Source organism: Brassica napus, chromosome A1, assembly GCF_020379485.1.
Source record: "Brassica napus cultivar Da-Ae chromosome A1, Da-Ae, whole genome shotgun sequence".
In the NCBI taxonomy this organism is placed as follows: domain Eukaryota; kingdom Viridiplantae; phylum Streptophyta; class Magnoliopsida; order Brassicales; family Brassicaceae; genus Brassica; species Brassica napus.
In genome coordinates this window covers 20,732,841-20,755,914 of record NC_063434.1, presented here as the reverse complement: position 1 = coordinate 20,755,914, position 23,074 = coordinate 20,732,841, and the positions used below count along the sequence as shown (strand labels likewise).

The window sequence follows — 23,074 nt, the reverse complement described above, 5'->3', positions numbered from 1 at the left end:
AATTGAGAGCTGTATGGTGTGTTTGTAATCAAAGTCAACAAGAAATATCGGGAATCAAAGCTGAAATCCGGAATTAAAAGGGTGAAACTGGGTAGAATATAAAAGTGTAAATAAGTGAAACTTTACTGTTGAGAAAAAGTGTAAACAAGTATAATTTAGTAGGACTTTAATAGCAAAACTGTATAACTAGGATTAACTTTAATTGTATACTTTTATTTGGTACAACAGATAATGGGTTATTCTTCTACAAACATACACTTTGACTATGATGGACAATATGCGAAATCTGGAGATGATTATGAATGGATTCCAAGCGATGGTCGTTTGTATGGTATATCCCTTAAGACATCATCATTGGATGAGATCACTTATTCCTGTTTGAAGGAGAGGATATGCAAGAAGAAGAGCATAGATCCGTGTTTAAAGAGGATGAATCTGAGTTACATTCCACTGGTAGTAGAACCTAAGAGGCAATCATATATTTTGGATGATGAAGATGTGTATGTGTATCTGACATCAGTGGATAAAGATGGAAGAAGAAGTATTTTGCATGTAGAGGTCATCGAAGATATGGAAATAGTTTCAGTAACGGAGCAACAATCAGTAGTTGAGAAAAAAAGCTCATATTGTGGGAACTATAGTGAGCTTGCGAGTGGATTACCCCAAGTTGAAGGTAATCAGGGTGCACTCACTCTATTTCCTCGCATTGAAGAAGCAGAACTATATCTGCCGGGGGCTGAACGGGTGGAGAATGTTGTTATAAATGGAGAAGCTGACGAAAGGGGCATTAATGTTGTTAATAGAGAAGCCGGCGAAGGGGGCATTAATGTTGTTAATGGGCAAGCCGGCGAAGGGGGCGTGGACAGTGAGGGCGACGTGGATAACTCTATGGGTGTTCGTCCTAGTTCGTACTATGTTGAGCTCCCACGTGTTGCAAAAGAAAATCCAGTGGTTAAAGAGTGGGAAGATGGTTTGGGTCTTCAGTTGTTTCAAGAATTTGAGAGTAAAGAAGCTGTGAAAGATATTATTGATAGAGCATCACAGGAGAACTGTTTCGGAATCAGTATTTGCAACTCGGACAGGGGTCGATATGTGGTGAAATGTCGGGGAGCTGATGAAGGTTGTAAATGGAGTGTGAGAGCAACAAAGATAAATAATTCTGAAGCGTTCTCGATTAGAACATACAGGAATATGCATTCATGCTCTCGCGTAACTTCAAGTACCGGAAAGAAAAGGAAAGTTACACCAAGATGTGTTGCAGCTATAGTGCACAAGGATTATCCGGGACTATATGAGACACCAACAGCGAAAATCCTAAAAGGTCTGGTGCAAAGGAAAGTGGGGAAGTGTCGTATACGACATGTTTGAGAGGAAAAAAACTAGCTGTTGCGGATATTCGTGGTGATCCCGAGAAGGGATATAGAATATTGCATGCTTATTTGTATATGTTAGAGAAGACGAACCCGGATACAAAAACAAGTTTGGTAGTGGATAAAGACAACCGGTTCAAATACCTATTTGTTGCGCTGGGAGCCTCCATTGAAGGGTTTGAATACATGAGGAAAGTCATCACTGTGGATGCAACTTTCCTGAAGACTATTGAAGGTGGTTGTTTAATTATTGCCACGGCTCAGGATCCAAACCTTCACCATTATCCAATAGCCTTTGCTGTGGTTGATGGGGAGAAAAACGAAAGCTGGAAGTGGTTTTTCACGACGCTGAAAACTGTTATACCGGATTCGACGGAATTGGTGTTTGTTTCAGACAGAAATCCAAGTCTGATAAAAGCTGTTGCTGAAGTGTATCCGATGTCTAAACATGGATATTGTATCTGGCATATATCGCACAATGTGAAAGGTCATGTCAATCATGGCAGGGACGAGGTTGCACTACTATTCCAAAAGGTTGCATGTCTTTATTCAGAGCCTGAGTTTAAAAAGCAGTATGACGATTTTAGGGAGAGGTATCCATCGTGTGCTAGGTATCTTGATAAAAGTGTCGAAGTCGAACAGTGGGCTAAGTGTCATTTTCCCGGTGCTAGGTACAACATAGACACCTCTAATTGTGCGGAGTCTTTGAATGCGGTATTTGAAAAGGCGCGAAGGATGTCTTTATTGCCTATGCTTGATACAGTTATTGAGAAAATGTCTGAGTGGTTCAACAGACATAGGAAGGATGCAGCAGAAGGACCGTCATCTCGAAAATTGGTTCCTTTGGTGGAGAACAAATTGCATAACAGAACACCGAAAGGTTCTAAACTTACAGTGACTCCGCTGAACATTTTTCAGCTTGAATACAGTGTTATTGGAGCAGACGGGAAGACTTATTCCGTGGATTTGCAACATAAAACGTGCAGTTGCAGGAAGTTTGATATAGATAAATACCCATGTAGACATGCAATAGGCGCTATCATTAAGTGTTTGAAGCATGATAGACCATTACAGATGAGTGACATGTACGATTTCATTTCGAAATATTACTTCATTACACTGTGGACAAAGCGTATCGAAGGACTATATATCCAGTCCCTCATATAACTCATTGGATGGTTCTAAAAGAAGTCGCGGCGGCGAAGTGTCCTCTACCTCCAGACTACAAGAAAAGAAAGGGAAGACATCAGGAAAAAAGGCATCCTTCGGCGGGAGAAAGTCGGCCCCGTCTCCGTCCTAATAAGTATATCCCGAATAGGGGTCTGGCTAGCTATTTCAACTGCTTGCAGGGAACTGAAGGAACTGAAGGAGCTGAAGGAGCTGAAGGAACTGAAGGAGCTGAAGGAACTGAAGGAACTGAAGGAACTGGAGGACCTGAAGGGACTCAAGGAACACAAGGAACTGAAGGACCTGAAGGGACTCAAGGAACACAAAGCACTTGAGGAACTGAAGGACCTGAAGGAACAGAAGGAACTGAAGTGTTATATGAATGTGAACCTTAGTGAAACCTGATTAAAGTGATTTCGTTTTATGTTTGTAAAACTTGGTGAAACTTTCGTTATGTAACCTTTCGTTAGTTGATGATTTATATTACAGTTGCGATGACATAACTTATCCATGTTCTAGGAAGATGACGTGACGTATTCAACATGTTGTGAAATCCGAAAAACTTCGAGTGAAAAAAATATAATCTGGAACACATTTTCTGTCGAATGGGAAGGGAATACATCATTGTTAGCTATATGTTTTGTATACACTACCTCGTGGGATTAGAAAAGTTACATATGTCACGAAATCAAATTTTATTCTACATGAGCACATCTAAAACGTTGATAGAAAATAGAATATATCAGGTATAACCATAAAATCAATCATCTAAGTACAGTAAAACCAACAAAATCGGAAAAAACAGATTTTTTATTGATACTTTCGGGTTTTGATACATTTCTCTTTTACGTCTAGAATGATGGCTTCCATTTCCGTCAACCATGGGTCTTCGGAGTCCAGGAAGAGGTTGAAATGTTAAGGAAGCGCATGGATGCGATGGCTGCAGAGATTGCTGAACTGAAGTATAATCTAACCCGTCAGAATCCCACCACTCCATGAGATGCGTCCGGTCTACTATCGGTTGTTGTTGTTTGCTTGAGATTCTGATTTACTAAGACTCTAAAGTTTCCTTATTCTCCCTCACTCTTTCACGATCTACGAAATATCATAAATTCACGAAGTTACACTAAGTTGAAAGTGAAACTTACACTAAAGTTTTCCTATTCTCCCTCTTTCACGATCTACGAAATATCATAAATTCACGAAGTTACACTAAGTTGAAAGTGAAACTTACTAAAGTTTCCATATTCTCCCTCTTTCACTATCTACGAAATATCATAAATTCACGAAGTTACACTAAGCTGAAAGTGAAACTTACACTAAAGTTTCCCTATTCTCCCTCTTTCACGATCTACGAAATATCATAAATTCACGAAGTTACACTAAGTTGGAAGTGAAACTTACTAAAGTTTCCCTATTCTCCCTCTTTCACGATCTACGAAATATCATAAATTCACGAAGTTACACTAAGTTGAAAGTGAAACTTACTAAAGTTTCCCTATTCTCCCTCTTTCATGATCTACGAAATATCATAAATTCACGAAGTTACACTAAGTTGAAAGTGAAACTTACTAAAGTTTCCCTATTCTCCCTCTTTCACAATCTACGAAATATCATAAATTCACGAAGTTACACTAAGTTGAAAGTGAAACTTACTAAAGTTTCCCAATATATAACATAAGTCTTAAATACCAGTCTTCAACATGAATATCCTTCAACATGAATATCCTTCAACATCAAACAAGAAAGTCATACAAACCGAATAGAGTTCATCCACATTAAAACAACCACATACGGAATTCACTCGGTCTTCTTACCTACTTTCTTTGTCTTCTTAGCTGCTTCCTTCTTCTTAGCTGCTGCCTTCTTCTTAGCTGCCTCCTTTTCAGCTGCTGCCTCTTCTCAGCTGCTGCCTCCTTCTCAGCAGCTGCCTTCTTCTTAGCTGCCGCAGCTGCCTTCTTCTCAGCAGCTGCCTTCTGCTTCTTTTCACCCTTGGTGCTCTTCTCTGCTGCCCTGCTTCTTAGCTGAATGGGACTCCTCACAGTATCACCACGGTCCACCTTAACCTTTTTCACAGGAATTGCTTCTTTGCCATCATCTTTTCTCGACCTCTTTTTTTTCGTGTTTACAGACTCTGCTGCCTTAGTCTTTAATTTTTTCTCGGCCTCCACAGCATGTGCATACATCTCCGCATCATCATCATCCATGTCAACATCACCATATTCCCTCTGCAAATCCTTTGAAATATCGAGAATGGCGTCTTCAACATCATTGTCACTACCATCCTCTTCGTCTGGCTCGTTATTGTCACCACCATCCTCTTCGTCTGGCTCGTTATTGTCACCACCATCCTCTTCCTCCGACTCCTTATCCCCACCCACATCACCATCCTCTTCTTCCGACTCGCTATTGTCACTACCATCACCATCATCTTGGACCGCCGGATTGTCACTTCCGGGAACACTCAACCTAAGACTTTTCACCTCCTCTTCTAGAAGACCTAGCTGCGTAGACAATGAAGTGACTTTTTCCTTCACTCCCTTCATAGCATCTTGAACTGCATCTCGGACTGCATTCACAAGCCGACCTTCCATCGCTTTTAAAGTCTCAGCTCCAGGAGTAGCTCCAGTAGCCTCCACCGAATCTGCATGAGCCTGACCAAATTGTGCATTATTCGATGGTCCTCCGATAGGATTGGTGGGACCTTCAATCTGACCTGTGCGAGATTCAAAATCCATGCGGAACTGTTTTTCAAAGAAAACTTGTTTCTTCCCTTTCCGTATTATCTTCGTCCAACGATCAACTGCTGCATCATCGGCGTCATCGGCCCAACAACTCTCCTTGTCCATTCCTATGGTTTCCAGAAGTTCCTCCTCAGCTGCTGTTGCTACCAAGATACTCTCAATATCCTGTGGTAAAAACACAAAAAGACTAATTACCTTAGTTTCACCAAGTTTTCATAAGTCTCATAACTCCCTTCTCCTCAATTCGACTACACATAAAACATCAATTACCTTTGTATTAGTACCAAGTTTATCGTTCACAGCTTTCAGACTGAATTCGTTGGTTCCACTTTTCCGTTTGTACTGCATCTTGCACATCCGCGGGCAACCTCTGCTTGCACCATACACATCTTCTCGGAAATGGTTCCTCAAGCTTGGAATTGCCTCAAAGGCCAACAACTACCAACACACAACAAAAAGACATTAACATCAATTAAACAACTATGTTGAAGGGAGCTTGAGAATACCTCCAGAGGGATAGGAAAGCTTGTAAAAACCCAACTCGTCGGCGCAACTCCGTTGCATTTCTCCAAAAAGCTAAAGACATCCTTCAAGTTATGTTCGAATGCATACCGCCCCCAAGGGAACGTTACACACGCATCTAGGTCATCAACAACACGCAGGAAGAAACTGTCCACAGATGATGCTCCCTCACCACTCTTTCGGCCTCCGACAAGGATGCTGGCTAAGAAGAACAGAATGGCCATCTTCTTACGATCCTCAGATGGCTTTGATTTCATTGCCAACATCTGCTTCTCCAGGTCAGCGTATGTTACCTTTCTCCCTCCAAAATACTTGTTCATGAATATTGTACCACCCAACCTCTCATGGTTGGGGGGATACTCATGGCAGTATAGACCAGAAATGAGTCCTAATTCTCTAAAAGAATATCGGATTGGGACGCCATTAACGACAAACCATAACTCATACTTCTTCGCAACACAAGCTGATCGTAAAACGATAACCCACATTCCCATCCACTTCTGCTTTCGGTTTTTAATATGGAAGAAATGTTGAAATTGTGGGTGCTCTATGAACCATTTCACCTCCTTCTTTTTCAGGATCGTTTCAATAGTTGTTATCGCCGTGTCGATGTAACACTTTCCTGAAAGCTTTAAAGACTTTTGATATTCGCTTGAAGAAAAGTGCAACTTCAGCGGTCGCATGCCCTCTTCTTCGTCATCTACAACCTGCACTCAAGTGAGATCCGGATCACGTACGACATCTTACAATCATCAACATATAGTTTCACAAACTTCGACTTAGTTCAGCAATCACTAACTCTAAATTCCACTTAGTTTTCCACACTTATCTAATCTTTCAAATCATCTATGTAAAAGTCACGTACGACATCTTACAACCATCAACATATAGTTTCACAAACTTCGACTTAGTTCAGCAATCACTAACTCTAAATTCCACTTAGTTTTCCACACTTATCTAATCTTTCAAATCATCTATGTAAAAGTTTTCAATTTTAATACTTACCGAATCTGCATGCGACTCAGTTTCATGTTGTCGACTCGGAATTATCGCAGCTTCTTCGTCGTTTCTTCGGGGCTCTATTTCGTCTCCGACTTCCTTCTCTTTTTCTCCTTCCTCTCCGACTTCCTTCTATTTTTCTACTTTGTCTCCACCTTCCTTCTCTTTTTCTCCTTCGTCTACTTCTCTTGATTCCTCCCCTTCATTTTTCTTACTTGATTCTTCCTCTTCTCCTTTTCCACTTGCATTTTCTTCGCTTTCATTTGCATCTCGGGAACTTTGGTCGGTTCCTAGGGCGACAGATTTGTCGATAATCCTTGGGTTTGCTTCATCTCCGGAGAATGAACCAAGTGCCATTTCATCTCCTACTACACTACTCGAGTCGTCTTCTTTTGCCTTCGTATCGTCTCGATTCATCATGATTTGGGTTTTTGATTGTCGATTGAGGATTCGAATTGAGTAGGGTTTTTAGAGAGATTCGAAAAGTTTTCAGAGAACTCGAAATTAAAGAAATTAAATTCTACAGCTCTTCACTTAGTGGAGTACTTAGTGAGCGGAGGGGAAACGTTTTGAGTACGTTTTCGGGAATTCAATTTCTGGAAGTGGATATCCGATTTGTTTGGGTCGGTTCTGGGTCCGGGTTTGGATAGTCCTAGGTAGAGTTGTAATTATGGAAGTTTCTCTTGGTTTTGTTGTCTTTTAATAAATTTTCTGATTTAATTAAAGATATATGAAATTTCAAATCCGGTCAGTTTCAGGCAGGAGTATCTCAGCTCTTTTTTTTCGGGCAGGAGTATCTGAGCGTTTAATTCTAAAAATTATGGTTAAATCGTGACAAAATATATTTTTGTAATGTTTTCTTAGTGATCATTTAGTGGGTTGTTAGCCACAATTCGACACAAACAGTCATGTTTTGTTATTTTTGTAACGAAAATAATTGTGATAAAATGTGTTTATTAATAGACATATTATTTCAGTGACAAAACCGTGTCCACTAAGGCTCCGAATGGTAACAACGGGTTGAGCGGTACGGAAAAAACGGTACAACTGCGGTGCGGTTTTAACAGTTATAAAAATGTATAGATATATGGTATATGTAGATATTTTTGTTACTGTTAACTGCGGTGCGAGACGGTGCAAGACGGTGTGGATCGTAACATTCTGAGGCTTAGCCATGAAAAACATGGATTATGTCACGTTTCTTTGATTTGTAACTATTCCTAACCTTTTCTTGAATAATTAAAAAAAAATAACGCTCTCACCCGAACTAAAACATGGCTATATCCATTTTTCAAACTAGTGATTGTAATTCAGTTTAATAATTTTACACAAAAATTTACTGAATAGTACTTCTTCCGTTCCTAATAGATGTATGTTCTGGAAAAAAAATTATTTCAAAAAAATATATTTTTTACTTTTTCAATGTATGATTTTATGAAAAATTGTAAGTTTCAAAAACATTAATGGTGTCTATTAAATTTCTATTGGCTAAAAATTATGAAAAATTATTATTCACAAAAAACAATGCATATTTAATAAATTTTCTTAATATATGTGAAAAGTCTAGAATATGCATCTTTTAAAAACAGAGGAGAATGAAAAATGACACATTCTTGAATTCTGAATCATGAGTTACAAATATGAAATCAAATTACAGCATATTTAATGATTTGTTTAGAATTAACGACTGAATAACATCATGAAATTGTGCCTGGATTTTAATTTTAATAGAATTCATGGTTGATTTACACCTCTTTAATGATTAAATTAAAATAATATTTTCTCTGTTTTATATTAAATGTCATTTTAACATATTTTTCTTGTTATAAAAGAGTGTCATTTTAGAATTTTAATGTAACTTTCATTTCAATATTAATTGAAAATACAATGATTTTATAAATAATTTTATTTATCTCAAATATTATTGGTTGAATAAGTGTAATTAATAAAAACTTAAATGTATTTTAAATATTTTTTCTAATTATGTGAAAATGTCAAAGTGACATTATTTACGAAACGAAGATAATATTTTATGAAACGGAAAGAGTATTGACAGGTCTCTATTTCCGACCACTTTAGTAAACTATATATGTCGATTTATAGCGTTTTGTTGTCAACCAATCGTAGATAATTTTGATATTATATAATGTCTTAAACAGATATAATCCCCCTCTTGGTATCTTGCGTAATACCAAATACCTACTAATCTCAAACTAAAAACTTAGTTAATTGATATAAGTAGATAAGTATCGCCTCCTAGAAAAGGTAAGCAGCAAAGAAACAATTCTCACGAAGACAGTTGTTCTTAGAATAATAGAAAAGAAAAAGACCGAGGGATTAGGAACACTCTATGATTATTACATCTTCCTTTCAAATAAAATATACAGCCTTGAAAAATTTACTCTAATTAGGAATTAGTTAAAAATTCAAGACTACTTAAAAAATCACTTGGGAATGTTATGATGATATACAGTAGTATTTTTTTTCCTCTAAAACTGTTTCAAATGTCAACTCATTTCTGGTAATTTCCACACACTTGTCCGTACTTGCCTATATAAACAAACATACACACCCTCATAAAAAATATACCAGCGTTTCACATTCACGCCCTTCATATCACATAATACACAAACTCTTGACCTTTGTCTAATAACGATCTAGGGGTGAGCATATAGTAAAACTTTCTGATTCTGTTTACATACATGGCTGATGAGTTTCAAGCTACGGCAGCAATTTGCGGTAGCGGAGGCGGTGCTTGGTGGAGCTCGCCGAGAAGCGTTATGTCTCCTTCGGATCATTTCTTGTCGCCTTATTTCGGAGCTACAATCACTTCCGATGATTTTGGCTGTCAAGAGAATAATATCAAATCTAGGAATACTTGTACAGACAACAACATCATTTCTGGGCAGCGAGAGGCCGATTCCGACAGTGGAGGAAGCACCGTGACGATTGACTCGACGATGCAAATGATGGGTCTAGGGTTTTCCTCGAACTCTTCTTCAGATTGGAACCACACAATTTTGTAAACTTCTCAAGAAAAAACCCTAACCTTAATTTTGATTCAATTCTTAATTTGTTGATGATATTGAAATCTTCAGTAATTTATGATATCATTTTTGATTATTGCTTTTGTATTTTTCAGACAGGAAGACTTAAACTCAAGCTTCTTAAGGAGCTCACAAAATCATGGCCAAGGATTCTCATCGACAACTGCTTCACCTTATCTTCTTAATCCAGCTTGCTCTTCAACTTCTTCTTCCTCGAGCTTGTTACGAACCTTTTATGATCCCGAACCGAACCCGTACAGCTTCGTTTCCACCACTAGCTGCTCCTTAAACAACCCTCACGCCTCTTGGGCTAATAAAAAGATAAATCCTAATCATCAAGTTTCTTATGGACTAATTAACAACTTCTCTGACAACACAAACTCTCTACCCTTTTGGAGTTCTTCATTAACCACTAACTTAAATAACACGACGCATAACAGTTATGTAACCACTCCGCTGATAATACCCCCTCGTGTTGACGATAAAACCAAGGTAATAAATAATATGTACATATATGTAAAAAATTTCTTATATATAATTTTTGCGGCCAATTGATTAAATTTTCTTTTTGTTTGAATAATCAGAAGACAAGAGGCCAGAGTGAGTCTTTGAAGAGAGGAAAGTACAATGAACCTGCGTCGAAGAAACAGAGAGTTACCACGCCTTCACCCTTGCCAAATTTTAAGGTAGATAATCATAAATCACGATTTGTTTGTAACCTTTTATTTTAATTAAATTTCTTGGTGGATAAAATTGATTGTAAATGTAACAGGTGAGAAAAGAGAACCTAAGGGACCAGATTACTTCATTGCAACAGCTGGTTTCACCTTTCGGAAAGGTGAATGATTTAGATTCGATTTATTTGATTATAATATACACAAATCAAAGTTTTTGTTTTCATCTTCTTGGTCAGGATTATTTAGACCTTCTTTTTTTCTTTCTGTGGGTTAATTTTCAGACAGATACCGCATCGGTTCTCCAAGAAGCTATAGAGTACATCAAGTTCCTTCACGATCAAGTCACTGTATGTTTCTAACGGTTTCTCTGTTTAATATTTAAAAAAAATATCAAGAAACCCTAGGAATGAATACATTTTGAGCATAATAATTAATGTTTTAAATACAGGTTCTAAGTACTCCATACATGAAACAAGGTGCCCCGATCCATCAACAACAGCAGGTTTAATAAAATACTCGATCTTGTGTCAGATTTGTACCCAGCTTTGGAGTCTTCAATATATAGTCTAGGTTTATTTTAATATGGATTCATGCTGATATCTAGTAAATCTTAAAACCAGGATGGAAACGATAATCAAGAACTAAGAGCACACGGTCTATGTCTCGTCCCGATATCAAGCACTTTTCCGGTGGCTAATGAAACAACCGCCGATTTTTGGACACCGACGTTTGGGGGAAACAATTTCAGGTAGAGAAGATGAACATTTATCACACGGTTCTTTATTACCATCAAAATACTAATCAATTGCGTGGTTTTAAAATAATATAAAGAAAAATAAAATTCGCAAGTCATGATCAAAGATTGAATCATTACTTGGAGAAAAAGTAGAGATGGAAGAGGAAGGTGACTCTTCAAAGGTGGCAGAGACAACTATGGTGTTGGAGGGGACCAACTACAAAAGCAAGAATGATTTAGGGCTTAGAAAATGGAATTACCTATATAAACGTTTTAGAAAAAGAAACATACATACTTTAATATAAACGTTTTTACATGTAATAATTACGACTTTTTTTAATTCTGTATAGGTGAATAAAGAGAGAGGGTTGTGGTTGTCAAGACGGATCGGAACATATGCTAAATTCAGCTTGCAAACTCTAAAGCATGGATATAATTTTAATGTATTTTCTTCTTCTTTTCTTGTCTTTTAATCTTGTATTTCGTAGGGAGTTTTATTGCTGAATTTAGCAGATATGGGTTGTTTTATGTTGAAGAACCTTTTGTTCCTGTCCTTGTTCTTGAATTTATATATAGACATATTTTTGCCGTTGGTGCCGTCTTTGTTATTCACTTATTAAAGAGAAAGCTCTTAGTATGTTTCTGATTTGTATTTGTATAAACTGATCTTTCGTTCCGTATGCGAACTTCTATATATGGTGAAGAGATAACAAGAATATATATATATATATATATATATATATATATATATATATATATATATATATTTATGTACAAATTACATAGATATAATATGTATAAATTTGAGAAAATCCGACCAATTAAACTAAAAAACAAAAATTTAAAGAGTGAAACTGATAGAAGCAAATACCATTATAAATATTTTTTTATTAATTAAAAATGAATAAACTGCAATTATTAAAATCCGTATCCACATTCTTCAAAATTTTACAGACCGACTAAGTGAAACTGACATTTCCTGGAATACCAAAGTTTAAGTTATTTCGAGAACCAACAAACCTATATCCATATGTTGTTATCAACAAAAAACATGCCATGATAGTAAAGTATGAAGTATTAGTTTGGTTACACTTTATATATGTTATGATGTTATCTTCTAGTATTAATAAAATTGTTTTAAGTTACCACTGAAATTTGTTCTTGTGTTCATTTTATAAATTATTACTAGATTTTGACCGGCGGGTTTGAGGTTTGTAATTTTTGATAAATTTTAAATCTAGTATAATTTTTTTTGTTTCACATTATAACTATTGATTTTTAATATTTTTATTATTCTTATTTTTATAGTGTAAGATTTGTTTGAAATAGATTTAAAGATGATATGTACGTTTTTAGTAGCAAAGATATTCATTATTAAAAATATATATTTTAATTATTGAACTGTATTAACTAATGTTTCGAAAATCTGATCGGACCGTACGATCGAACCAGTCAGATCCTGACTCGCTCTTCTAACTGGTTCCGAGTTGTGCTAAAAACCGAATTTGAGTTAAATCGGACCTAGTTCAATATTAAAACCCAGTTTTCGCAAATTCAAGTTAAAAAATAAAAAAAATTGCAAATTTTAATAAGATTTCATCAAAATTTAATATTGTTTTCTACTACATATATAAATAAATTAGTTTTAATTTTTGAATTTTTCATTTTATTTTTCATATCAGTTTTAAAATATAACATTGATATAAACTTATATCAAAATTAATTTATAGTTATACTTACATATATAGTTACTTAATTTAAAACTAAATTAAAATTAAGCGGTTAAACCGATTAAACCGGTCTGGCAATTGACCCAGGTGCAATGTTGAATCAATGTCCCATTCGGTTTTCAAAACATTGTCATTAACACACAAGCTATCAATTTTAAAAATGAATTTTCCTCGCATATATTTATATCATAGTTACAACTATCAATTTACATTATTATAAAACCAATTATTTTTAGTATTGATATATTTTTCAATTTCAGATATTAAATTTGTGATAACATTTCATAAAAAGAGTCAAGAAATACATGAATAACATATCACTTAAAAAGTGCAATGAATATTGTTAAGTTTGTAATACAAAGGTATGCATCATATGTTCGATAATCTGTATGTAGGGTCCAAAAATATCTACATTAACATTAATCCGTTTGTTATGACTATTTTCTTAAGTTATTTTCTGTATTAAAAAAAATAATAATAAAATATTTACGTAAAATATCGTTGTTAGTTACAATATCTCTTTTTTTGTACATTAGGAAATTATGAGTTGATGTATGGAATATTACTTTAGCTTAAAAATATGCTGAATTATGTGGTGTTAGTCTAACTAATAAGTTTAAACAATCTTGCATAAGTAGATTTTTTAAGAATGCTTTTCTTTTAATAGTATTGATAACTGTAGGTAAATTGAAACCAGTAGTGGATAAGAGAACACTAATCAAATGAGTGGTTTTAGCAATGTCAGATTAATGATTATAAGATTACAATAAATTGATATTACAAATGAGTTTTTTTAGTTAATATCAATGGTGATAAAAAAATAGCTTTATAACAGTGATAATTTGATAATTAGGTAACTAGGAAATAGGTGTTCGAAAAAAAAGGTAACAAGGAAAGATGACACATTTCTGATACCCATGTATTTATTACCCTTATTATGTTCGTAAATATCCATGCATATATACATGTGTCCATGTATTGAACTTTTATTCGTTCGATTTGAACTAATATTATCAAAATTTGATAGTGGAAGCCAGTAGACAACAGGCCCACTCTTCCTACTTTATTATTTAAATATACAGATATGGTTTAGTATTTGTATACTGATATATATACCAATTTGACGTTCAATATCATGAACATGAAATAATGTTTTAAGTCGTAGACAGACTTTGAAAAACTAAGTAATTCAGATTTGAAGGTATTTCATTACATTTCATCTTTTGGCCACGTAAATATGAAATAATATTTTAACTCTTATTTAAATATAAGGAGAAAAAGTTCATCCATTTGATGCACCTTCTTTTAAAGATTAGTTTGTATGCTTCAGTTTGATAAAAAAAAATCATCATTCATGTTTAAATAAAAAGATAGTTCAATTATTATTATGTAGACTTGTATGTGTCTAATCTATCAAATGCCGCCAAAAATATATATGTATGAAAGAACTAAATTCTTACCAAGATATCAAACTCGATACATACTCAGGTCATATCTACACGGTTATTTGAATTAAATAAATCTACGCATGTGTAAATTTATATTAGTGTACGTATTCATAATGTTTTTCTTTTCTTGATTGTACTTCATTGGAATTGCTGGTTTCCTCTAGGGCGAATCTTCATTGGTGCTTGTGAGTGCAAGCGCACCCATAAAATTTTGATAATTTTTATGTTACATACAGAAATTATAACTATATATTACTCCAATAATTCTTGTATTTGGGGAGTTCAATGCACCCCTTTTACATTTTTTTACTAATATGTGTATATACAATACGGTTTACCTACATTATGCACCCATTAATTTTTTTCCCTGGATTCGCCCCTGGGTTCTTCCAAAGTCCAACCAACGAACATGGCATGTAGAGCCAGCCAGTATTCAAGCTAGTGTCAAAAAAACAAACTTAATTAATACCATGCATAGACATAGGTTACGAAGCTAGGGTTTAAGAATTTGTTGGTATTTTCATCCTTTCTTATAAACTATTTAGTTATTTGGTGAATTTAGTAATTAAAAAATTTATACCCACAAAAGCAACAATAATTTTATTTTCCAATATTTTTCTTACACGAAAGCCATAATTACTATAAACATGTGTATATATGACTACACTAATATATTCTTGTAATAATCGTTGTTATGAGGTTTAGTTAAAGTTTGATGTGTAATGAAGATTCATGTAAATAGTTTTTGATTAATTTGGGAGTATTCCACGCTTATAGAAAGGCACAGACTAATCTTCAAATAAAGATGCAGTCCACGATAAAAATCGTCTCTTTAGATAGTCAAACTAATTTTCTATATCCGCGTGATTACAAAGTGATAGGGTTGGACAAAAAAACCGAATCTGAAGAACTGAACCGAACCCGATCCAAAAAATTAGTAGTGAATATGAATCGAAATTGATTAAATATCCGAACGGGTTCAAAATTTTGGTATCTAGAGAATCGAAACCGAACCCGATTCGAACCAAAGTATTTCGGGTATCCAAATGTATCCGAAATAGATTTATATACCTAAATATATTAATTATTTTTAGATTTAATGTATATTAAAAAATCATCCAAAATATATAAGATATTTTAAGTTGTCTAAAATACTTGAAAATATATACAAATAGTCAAAAGTAAATGTCTAAAATAGCTAAAATATACTCAAAACACCAAAAATACTTGAAATATCTATTGATTCTCTATTAAAATATTCAAACCAAACTAATTTATATGTTAAGTTTATGTATTTTGACATATGTTATTCAAATTTATATGCAGTATATTATTTTATTTATAGATTTCGAGAAATTTAAAGTATATAATGAATTTTAAAAATCATTTAAATGGGTTATCCGAACCTGAACCAAACCCACAAAGATCCGAATTGAACCCGAACTGAAATTTAGAAATACCCGAATGGAACTGAAATCTTCGATCCTGAAAATCCAAAATCTGAATAGACCCAAACCGAATCCGAATGGATACCTGAATGCCCATCTCTACAAAGTGAAATGAAAATTCATGTAAATTTTTAGTAGCCAGTTTGTGAAACTAGGTAGTTTTGTTTGATCCCTCTTAACAACCAAAGATAAACTTTAAGTTAATTACAACTATATAATTCCTGGCTCATTTATTGTACATAACAAATAAAAACCATTGATAAAAATGAGTGAGCTAGTTTGGAATATCTGAATTAATATTACAGATGAGAAAGTTATAACATAAACCCGGAATATATTTCAAATCACTAGTTTCAACTGTGGATCGAATAGAATAAATTTTGTAATAGATTTTGACAAGCTATGCCATGCGCCAAAAGAAATAAGGATATGTATAATGAAAAATGAATATAAAAGGCAAAAGAAAACATTATGGGCATAATTTTCAGTCTTTTAGATGTACAATAAAGGACGAACAAGTTTCGTCATTTTCTTGCTTTATTAATTTGAAGACAAGTTCTTATATAGTGTCTTCAGCTATAAGCTTGTTTGATTGAAGCTTAAAAGCCTTATTCCTTTTTCTGTAGGAAACTAATAGAACATTTTTATTCTAATTCTGCTAAGCTTTAGAGAATCACAAAGACACACGGCTTATTTTCCTCCAAAGGATTTACTTCTTTGCCTACTTTCATGAATCAAAATATATGCGTTTTTGATCTGACACCTATCATATATTATAGAGAAACTCTAAAGCAAATATCTAAGGAAATATCTGAAAATAAGAAAATAAAAATAAAATAAATACTGTTTGTCTACTTTCATGAATCAAAAATATATGCGTTTTTGATCCGACACCTATCATGTTAGAGCAATGATATCTAAAGAAAGATCTCAAAGTAATAAAACAAAAATAAAAATGTCTAAACACTTACAATATGAATGTATTATTTATTGGATCACCGTTCAGAAGAAGAAAAAAAAATGTATTGGATCTTTCAATACGTGAATTGTTAATTTTAGAAATTTCTATTTTTTTTTCCTTTTTACCAAAAATTGAAATTTCCATTAAAAAGAAAGTGTTTGTAAAAATATATAACAGTTAAAACAGATTATGGTCTACCTTGACGAAAAAGCAAAAACAAAGTAGAGCATAACATTTTTTTGGACAAGTAAAAGTATAACATTTAAGAACAGAGAAACAATTACTCATTCCGCAGTCAGTGTTGCATCATACTGCAATTCTGCTTTAGATTACGCTTTGACAGAATCACATCATGGGTGAAACGGTCCAAAAGCTTGAAAGTGACAGTCGGAGGCGTGGAGATGCTATCGTGAAGTCGCTTATTCTGCTCAGACCAGATACAATAAACAGACGCTAATGAAACCAAACACTTGAGGAGTGTAGGTGAGGTGTCATCATGCGAGCTGAGCCAATGATTAAAAGCTGTCCAAGTGTGAAACCCGAAAGAACTGTAACCCAGTCGTATGAGACAAAAACTCCAGAAGTCACTACTCAATGCGCAGCGGAGGAAAAGATTATCTCTGTCCTATATGAAAGTGTTGCAGAGGCAACATGGGGAGCTAATATGAAGCCCCCATCTCTCCAACTTGCTCTTATGGCAAACAATCAAAGATGAGCCAGCCACATTTTTTTTTTTTGCTTAAAATTTGGAGCCAGCCACATTCTTACAACCACTTCTTAAAATGTTTACACTTTCTTAGTGAAGTTTACGATAATCTTCTTAGGTGATGATGTTTATGTCATATGAAGAAAACTTAAAGAAAACAAAAAACAACGTCAACAGCAGGGTTCGAACCTGCGCGGGCGAAGCCCAACAGATTTCAAGTCTGTCTCCTTAACCACTCGGACATATTGACCAATTTGTTTATATAATGAATATATTATTGTAAACATGCTACCTACTATAACAAAGGAATGTTGAACAAGGCTGGTAATCTGGTATACTACAAGCAAACAAGTCGACAAAAATAAACAGGAAAAAACATTTTCACAGTAAAATAGATAAGATTTACAATTTTTGATAGATGTTTTAAAATCCTTATCATTTTATTTATAAAATCAACATGATATCATTTGATTTCTATAATAGAATTGAACTCCATCTGAGAGGATTCTAATTTGAAATTCAATTTCAGATTTTAAATTAACTTTTACACAAATATAAACTGAAACGCAAATACTTTTAAACACAAACTATTTTATCATAAGATTACTAATAGACAATGAAAATAGTATTGTATATAATTATTATGACAGTAAAAAGGAAATGATGTTATTCCATGTGAATCCACAAGTTAATTTCATCAAAAAAAAAATCATCAAGTTAAAAATTAAAAAGCACATATAATTATCAAAAGAGGAGTTTATGTTTGGAAAATTTTAACTTGATGAATTTGATACAAAGAAAATCTGGGTTGGGTCCAAGAATGAAAGCTATTTTCTGTTGGAAGATAGGCTTGATGAAAGAACAATTAATTTTTATATTTGCTCTCTATCTTGTTCGATGAAAAACAAAAAACTTTTATTAGGATTTATTATGGATGATGTTCCTTCTATTATATTTTGTTTTTTTTGTCCATTAGTCAGCTTTGGTTTTGAACACGTTTATTAGCTAGTTTGACGTTAGAAGTTTTTGTTTGATGAGTTTTGGTTTTATAAATCTGAAGTTAAAATGGAAGATTTTGATTGAAAGGTTTTATACGTAAAAGTAGATTCCAATCCATTCAAACTATTTCAAGTCAAATGAATTGTACAAATCTATCAAACATGAATAACACTAGATTTGAAATGGTGTATTTAAATATTTGATTGAATAGCAAAGGAATTAAAATTTCATTCATTGGAAAGATTTTGAATACAATCACACTACTAAAAGCCAAATATGCTGAAATATTAAGCTATCCACGTCAGCAAAAAATTCACACCAATCACGAGTAGGCAAAATGCCACGTCGTTTCACTCGAACCATTTCTAACCCAAGGCCCGTTCTGTATCATATTCTGCAGCCGAAATAACTTAAGCGGATGTTACTTAATGGCCCACTAAAATTCATTTACGACCCAAAACGTGCATTATCATAAAACCTAATGACTGTCCCAGTCACTCTACCGTCAACAAATTTTCCAGGAGCAACAAACCCAATCTCAGGGAAAGGTATCTAAAACACTAGCGCAGAAGATCGGAACATCTATCGTGCGTGCCATTGCACCATCGAAGGTTAGGGTTTACGCTGTTGTCAACATCATTGTGATTTGTGACTACGATTTCCTTGCTGTTCAATGAGGTACTTTCCTTCTCTTATCGTTCTTAATCTAATTACATAGCTTTCTAGATCTTATTCGTTGATTTTCATGAATCTGAGGGATTGCTTGCTCTGAGATCATGGTCAATGCAAATCAAAATTATGTGCTTTGCTGTTTATGCTGGTTTGTGGAGAACAAATTGCAGAATTTTGCTTCACACCACTCGGATGTCCTTGAGAACTTGAGTCCGACAGTCATGGACCGTGTAGAGATTCTGACAATCTTCCAGTTAGATGAATATGTACATAGTCTTTTACTTATTCCTTTTAAATTTTGCATTGCAGGACCACCATGATAAAATGGAATCAAGGAGAGGCAGCGGTAGAAGCTTAGTATCAGAAGTTGTATCAACCTTTGTATACAAAGGTATGGAAATGATCTTCTATTTGTTGCTTCTTACTTAATATATCAATTGGAGTTAATAAAAAAATTGAGATTGAGGGACGTGAAGGACAAGAATACACTCCACTATGTCCACAGCTCCACTTATCCTCCTCCTTGGTTCGTGATTATGTTCTGGTCCAATTCTCTTCTTCTTTTTTTATCCCACATGCTTATAACTGATATTAATAGTTCTCTTTCTTCTCAACGTAGTAGTAGGATACAACTTGATATGTCCTCTCTCTGTCGTAAAATTAAAAATCGTCTCTTTTTTTAGTTTGTTTGATGAAATGAACTTCTTTTGGTGCAAAGAGATGGATTCATGTCTGAATTTTTTTTTAACTGGTGAAACACAGCTTGGATTTTGAGGTCGGAGAGCAAGAGGATTAGCCAATCAGAACTCGCCAAGCGTCCTGACCCGTTCTTTCTACTGGATCTCCTTGATTGGTTTGAAGAGAGCAAATACGGTTGGCTAGCTGATGATGTTAAGAGGCTTTGTGAGCTCAAAAGGAAACTCTTGAACGGTTCTGTCTCAGTGGATCTGCCTCAAGAATCAGTCACTGTAAGCTTTATTGCATAAATGAATGTTTTTATTAGTTTAAACTCTTTGTGATCTTAGCTCTGCATCTTTTATGTTGTAAAGACTGAAGATTGCTCAGGATCTGATGCCAGTCCTGAACGTTATAACGAGGAGGATTCATCATCCAAGACACCTACTGATGATGACAATGAAACTCATCTAAATGGAGTTGATGAAGAAGAAGAGGCAGAACTCTGGAGGCAAATGGCTTTTGCTCAAGAATCATCTAAAGTTGGTTACTTCTTTTACATTGACCAACAGTTTCTCTGTGCATTTCTTAGCTTTTTCAGCTCTTTTTTGTTTGCATATTGTTAGGTAACGGTGGAGAATGTACAAGACAACGATCCCAAACAAACCGAAGACTGTGAGCACTCCTTCATCTACAAGGATGACGTTGGAGAAGTCTGCCGTGTTTGTGGACTCATCAAAACACCCATCGAAAACATCATCGAAGTTGTCTACTACAAGGTTAGTGATCATACTCAACTGACAAATCTTTACAACTTTAAAATCTAACTTTCTTCCCTCATATAGCCCAAGAGATCAAGAAGAGCTTACACACGCGAACAAGAAGAAGAAACAGAAACAACGAGGATGGACTTCACAGAAACCCACTCTTCTTCTCACACCAACAACATCTTAGGAGACAAGATGTTCATCCATCCAAGGCACGACTACGAGATGAGACCCCACCAGATCGTAGGCTTCAAGTTCCTATGCAACAACCTCACATCCGAGGACCCAGGCGGGTGCATCTTAGCCCACGCGCCGGGATCAGGCAAAACATTCCTCCTCTTCAGCTTCCTCCAAAGCTTCATGGCCATGGATCCGCAAGCCAAACCGTTAATAGTCCTCCCAAAGGGAATCATAGAGTCTTGGAAGAGAGAGTTCACTAAATGGGCGGTGGAGAACATCCCTCTCTACAGCGTCAAAGCCGAATCAAGAAGACAGCAGCTAAAGGTTCTGAGAGAATGGGTTGAAGAGAGAAGCATACTCTTTCTAGGCTACCAACAGTTTGCAAAGATCATATGCGATGATAGTATTAACATAGATGATGAGGTGTCAGAAGATTGTAAACGTATTCTCCTCGAGAAGCCGACTTTGCTTATCCTCGACGAAGGACACACGTCTAGAAACAAAGAGACTAACATGCTCATCTCCCTCGCACGCGTCAGGACACCTAGAAAAGTAGTTCTCACTGGTACATTTGTATTCATAATGGCTGATTGGTACACTCTAACTCTAAACAATAGGTTTACATTGTTCACATTAAACAGCTTTGTGAGATTATGAATGGTGTGGTTGAAGTTGAAGGTGCACCAGAAGAACTCTGGAAGGGTTAAAGCTGGTGGTCAAACGCTTCATCAAGCAGGTAGAGTTGAATATTGAGTTTGTACACAATACTATCAAAGCATCATAGCTACCATTTATAAATTACAGAGAGCTTTTAATTTGGGTTTGAAGTCGTCGCTGATAACTGTTTTCGAGAATTCAAGACCATGTTTGAGCAAATAGACTCGCGACCTTGCAAAAAGAGATGACCGAGCACAAAAACACTACCCAACAAACAAACAAAAAAACCCAGAACATCAAACAATAATATTAATATTTACAATTATTCCGAAGTAAAATCTAATTACTTAAATTATTAAAACAAGAAACTGTAAAATTAATATTACATCAACTGTGAGAAAGTAAACCTTTTATAACTTTACAACTAAAAATATTTCTAATCATGAAGCGAAATTTCTTTACATCACAAAACAAACACAAAAAAATATAAATTAAATAGCAAACTATAAATGATAAATTTTAATTATGATTAAAACGATAAATTGAAGAAAGCAAATAAAGAACCGGTTTACAAGTCGGTTGGTATTTTCTTTTAAAGACGAGTACAAAAATAAAAACTTAATAACTGTAAAACCAAACAAAATTTATACAGTAATAATTATAAGTTTACAATTGTTTTACATAAAAATAAATAACCAAGACAAAGAACATGTATAAATCTTAACTAATAATTAGTCAACGTTTTATTAATCTTACTAATATCCTATATAAAATTTCAATAAAATAAAAAAAATTATTTCGAATAGTTTTAAATTTTAATTTATTTTATAATTGTATAGCTAATAATTTGTTCATTTTAAAATAAAAATATACAAATTAAATTAATAGTATAGGAAAAAATCCGGGCGTAGCCCGGAAAACCCCCTAGTAACTAATAACACAAGATTTTATAATCACTTAATAGAAATATTTTGAATACAATAACCAATAACACTAGATTTAAAAATAAAAATTTAAAATCAATACTTGAATAACACTAGATTTTAAAATCTAAAGAAGTAATTTTAAATCCACAATCCAATAACACCAGCTAACACTATTCACTATTCATTCGACCAAAAAAAACTAACACTATTCATTGCTTTTTTTTTGCTTAACACTATTCATTGTTTGTTTGCAACAAATTATTCATGTTGAATCTTCTTATCTTGGATATAAACTAGACCATATAACTATAAAACCTGTAATTAGTTGAATGACCATATTTTCTAATGGCAATGATATTTTTTATATAATATATAAAGACAAAATAACCCAAAAATATACCAATTTTTTTCTATTTCAATGGATTAGAGCAGAATTTACATGTCAAATTTGAAGAAATAGAGCATAACTCACATGTATGAAGTTCAAGTTAGAAAAAATATTTCATTCCATCATACATATTTTTTTGGTAAAAAATAACATTTATGTAGATTATGTATAGAATGCTATATATTGTATCATTTTAATGTAATTATATACAAATATTTTTATTTTGATAAGTACCTATCATTTTACTACTGGATT

General features: G+C 34.2%; 2 protein-coding genes and 1 non-coding gene across 10 annotated transcripts; 2 read left to right on the top strand and 1 right to left on the bottom strand.

The window, feature by feature from the left end:
- Positions 1 to 9,259: 9,259 nt before the first annotated feature.
- On the top strand, positions 9,260 to 11,851 carry LOC106453346 (transcription factor bHLH112). 5 transcript variants are annotated; one of them, XM_013895616.3, is made up of 8 exons: positions 9,260 to 9,824; positions 9,945 to 10,341; positions 10,434 to 10,535; positions 10,622 to 10,687; positions 10,808 to 10,873; positions 10,975 to 11,028; positions 11,147 to 11,274; positions 11,613 to 11,851. In XM_013895616.3, exons 1-8 carry the CDS (start codon positions 9,505 to 9,507, stop codon positions 11,614 to 11,616), a joined length of 1,137 nt encoding a protein of 378 aa, XP_013751070.2. In that variant the 5' UTR covers positions 9,260 to 9,504; the 3' UTR covers positions 11,617 to 11,851. The 5 variants fall into 5 exon arrangements, with proteins under 5 accessions (XP_013751070.2, XP_013751064.2, XP_013751075.2 ...); XM_013895610.3 differs by lacking the exon at positions 11,613 to 11,851 and adding an exon at positions 11,358 to 11,548 and having other exon boundaries at positions 9,372 to 9,824; positions 10,437 to 10,535; XM_048736400.1 differs by having other exon boundaries at positions 9,373 to 9,824; positions 10,437 to 10,535.
- Positions 11,852 to 17,723: 5,872 nt separating this feature from the next.
- TRNAS-UGA lies at positions 17,724 to 17,805 on the bottom strand. The gene has a single exon. It is a non-coding gene; the product is annotated as a tRNA-Ser (tRNA).
- A 1,258-nt stretch (positions 17,806 to 19,063) lies between these two features.
- On the top strand, positions 19,064 to 21,665 carry LOC106395262 (protein CHROMATIN REMODELING 35-like). Of its 4 annotated transcripts, none has more exons than XM_048736391.1 (7): positions 19,075 to 19,232; positions 19,397 to 19,456; positions 19,536 to 19,617; positions 19,989 to 20,194; positions 20,276 to 20,443; positions 20,528 to 20,680; positions 20,747 to 21,665. In XM_048736391.1, exons 2-7 carry the CDS (start codon positions 19,448 to 19,450, stop codon positions 21,503 to 21,505), a joined length of 1,377 nt encoding a protein of 458 aa, XP_048592348.1. In that variant the 5' UTR covers positions 19,075 to 19,232; positions 19,397 to 19,447; the 3' UTR covers positions 21,506 to 21,665. The 4 variants fall into 4 exon arrangements, with proteins under 4 accessions (XP_013691222.2, XP_048592339.1, XP_048592348.1 ...); XM_048736385.1 differs by having other exon boundaries at positions 19,087 to 19,456; positions 20,747 to 21,441; positions 21,521 to 21,665; XM_013835768.3 differs by having other exon boundaries at positions 19,064 to 19,232; positions 19,397 to 19,617.
- The last annotated feature ends 1,409 nt before the right edge of the window (positions 21,666 to 23,074 follow it).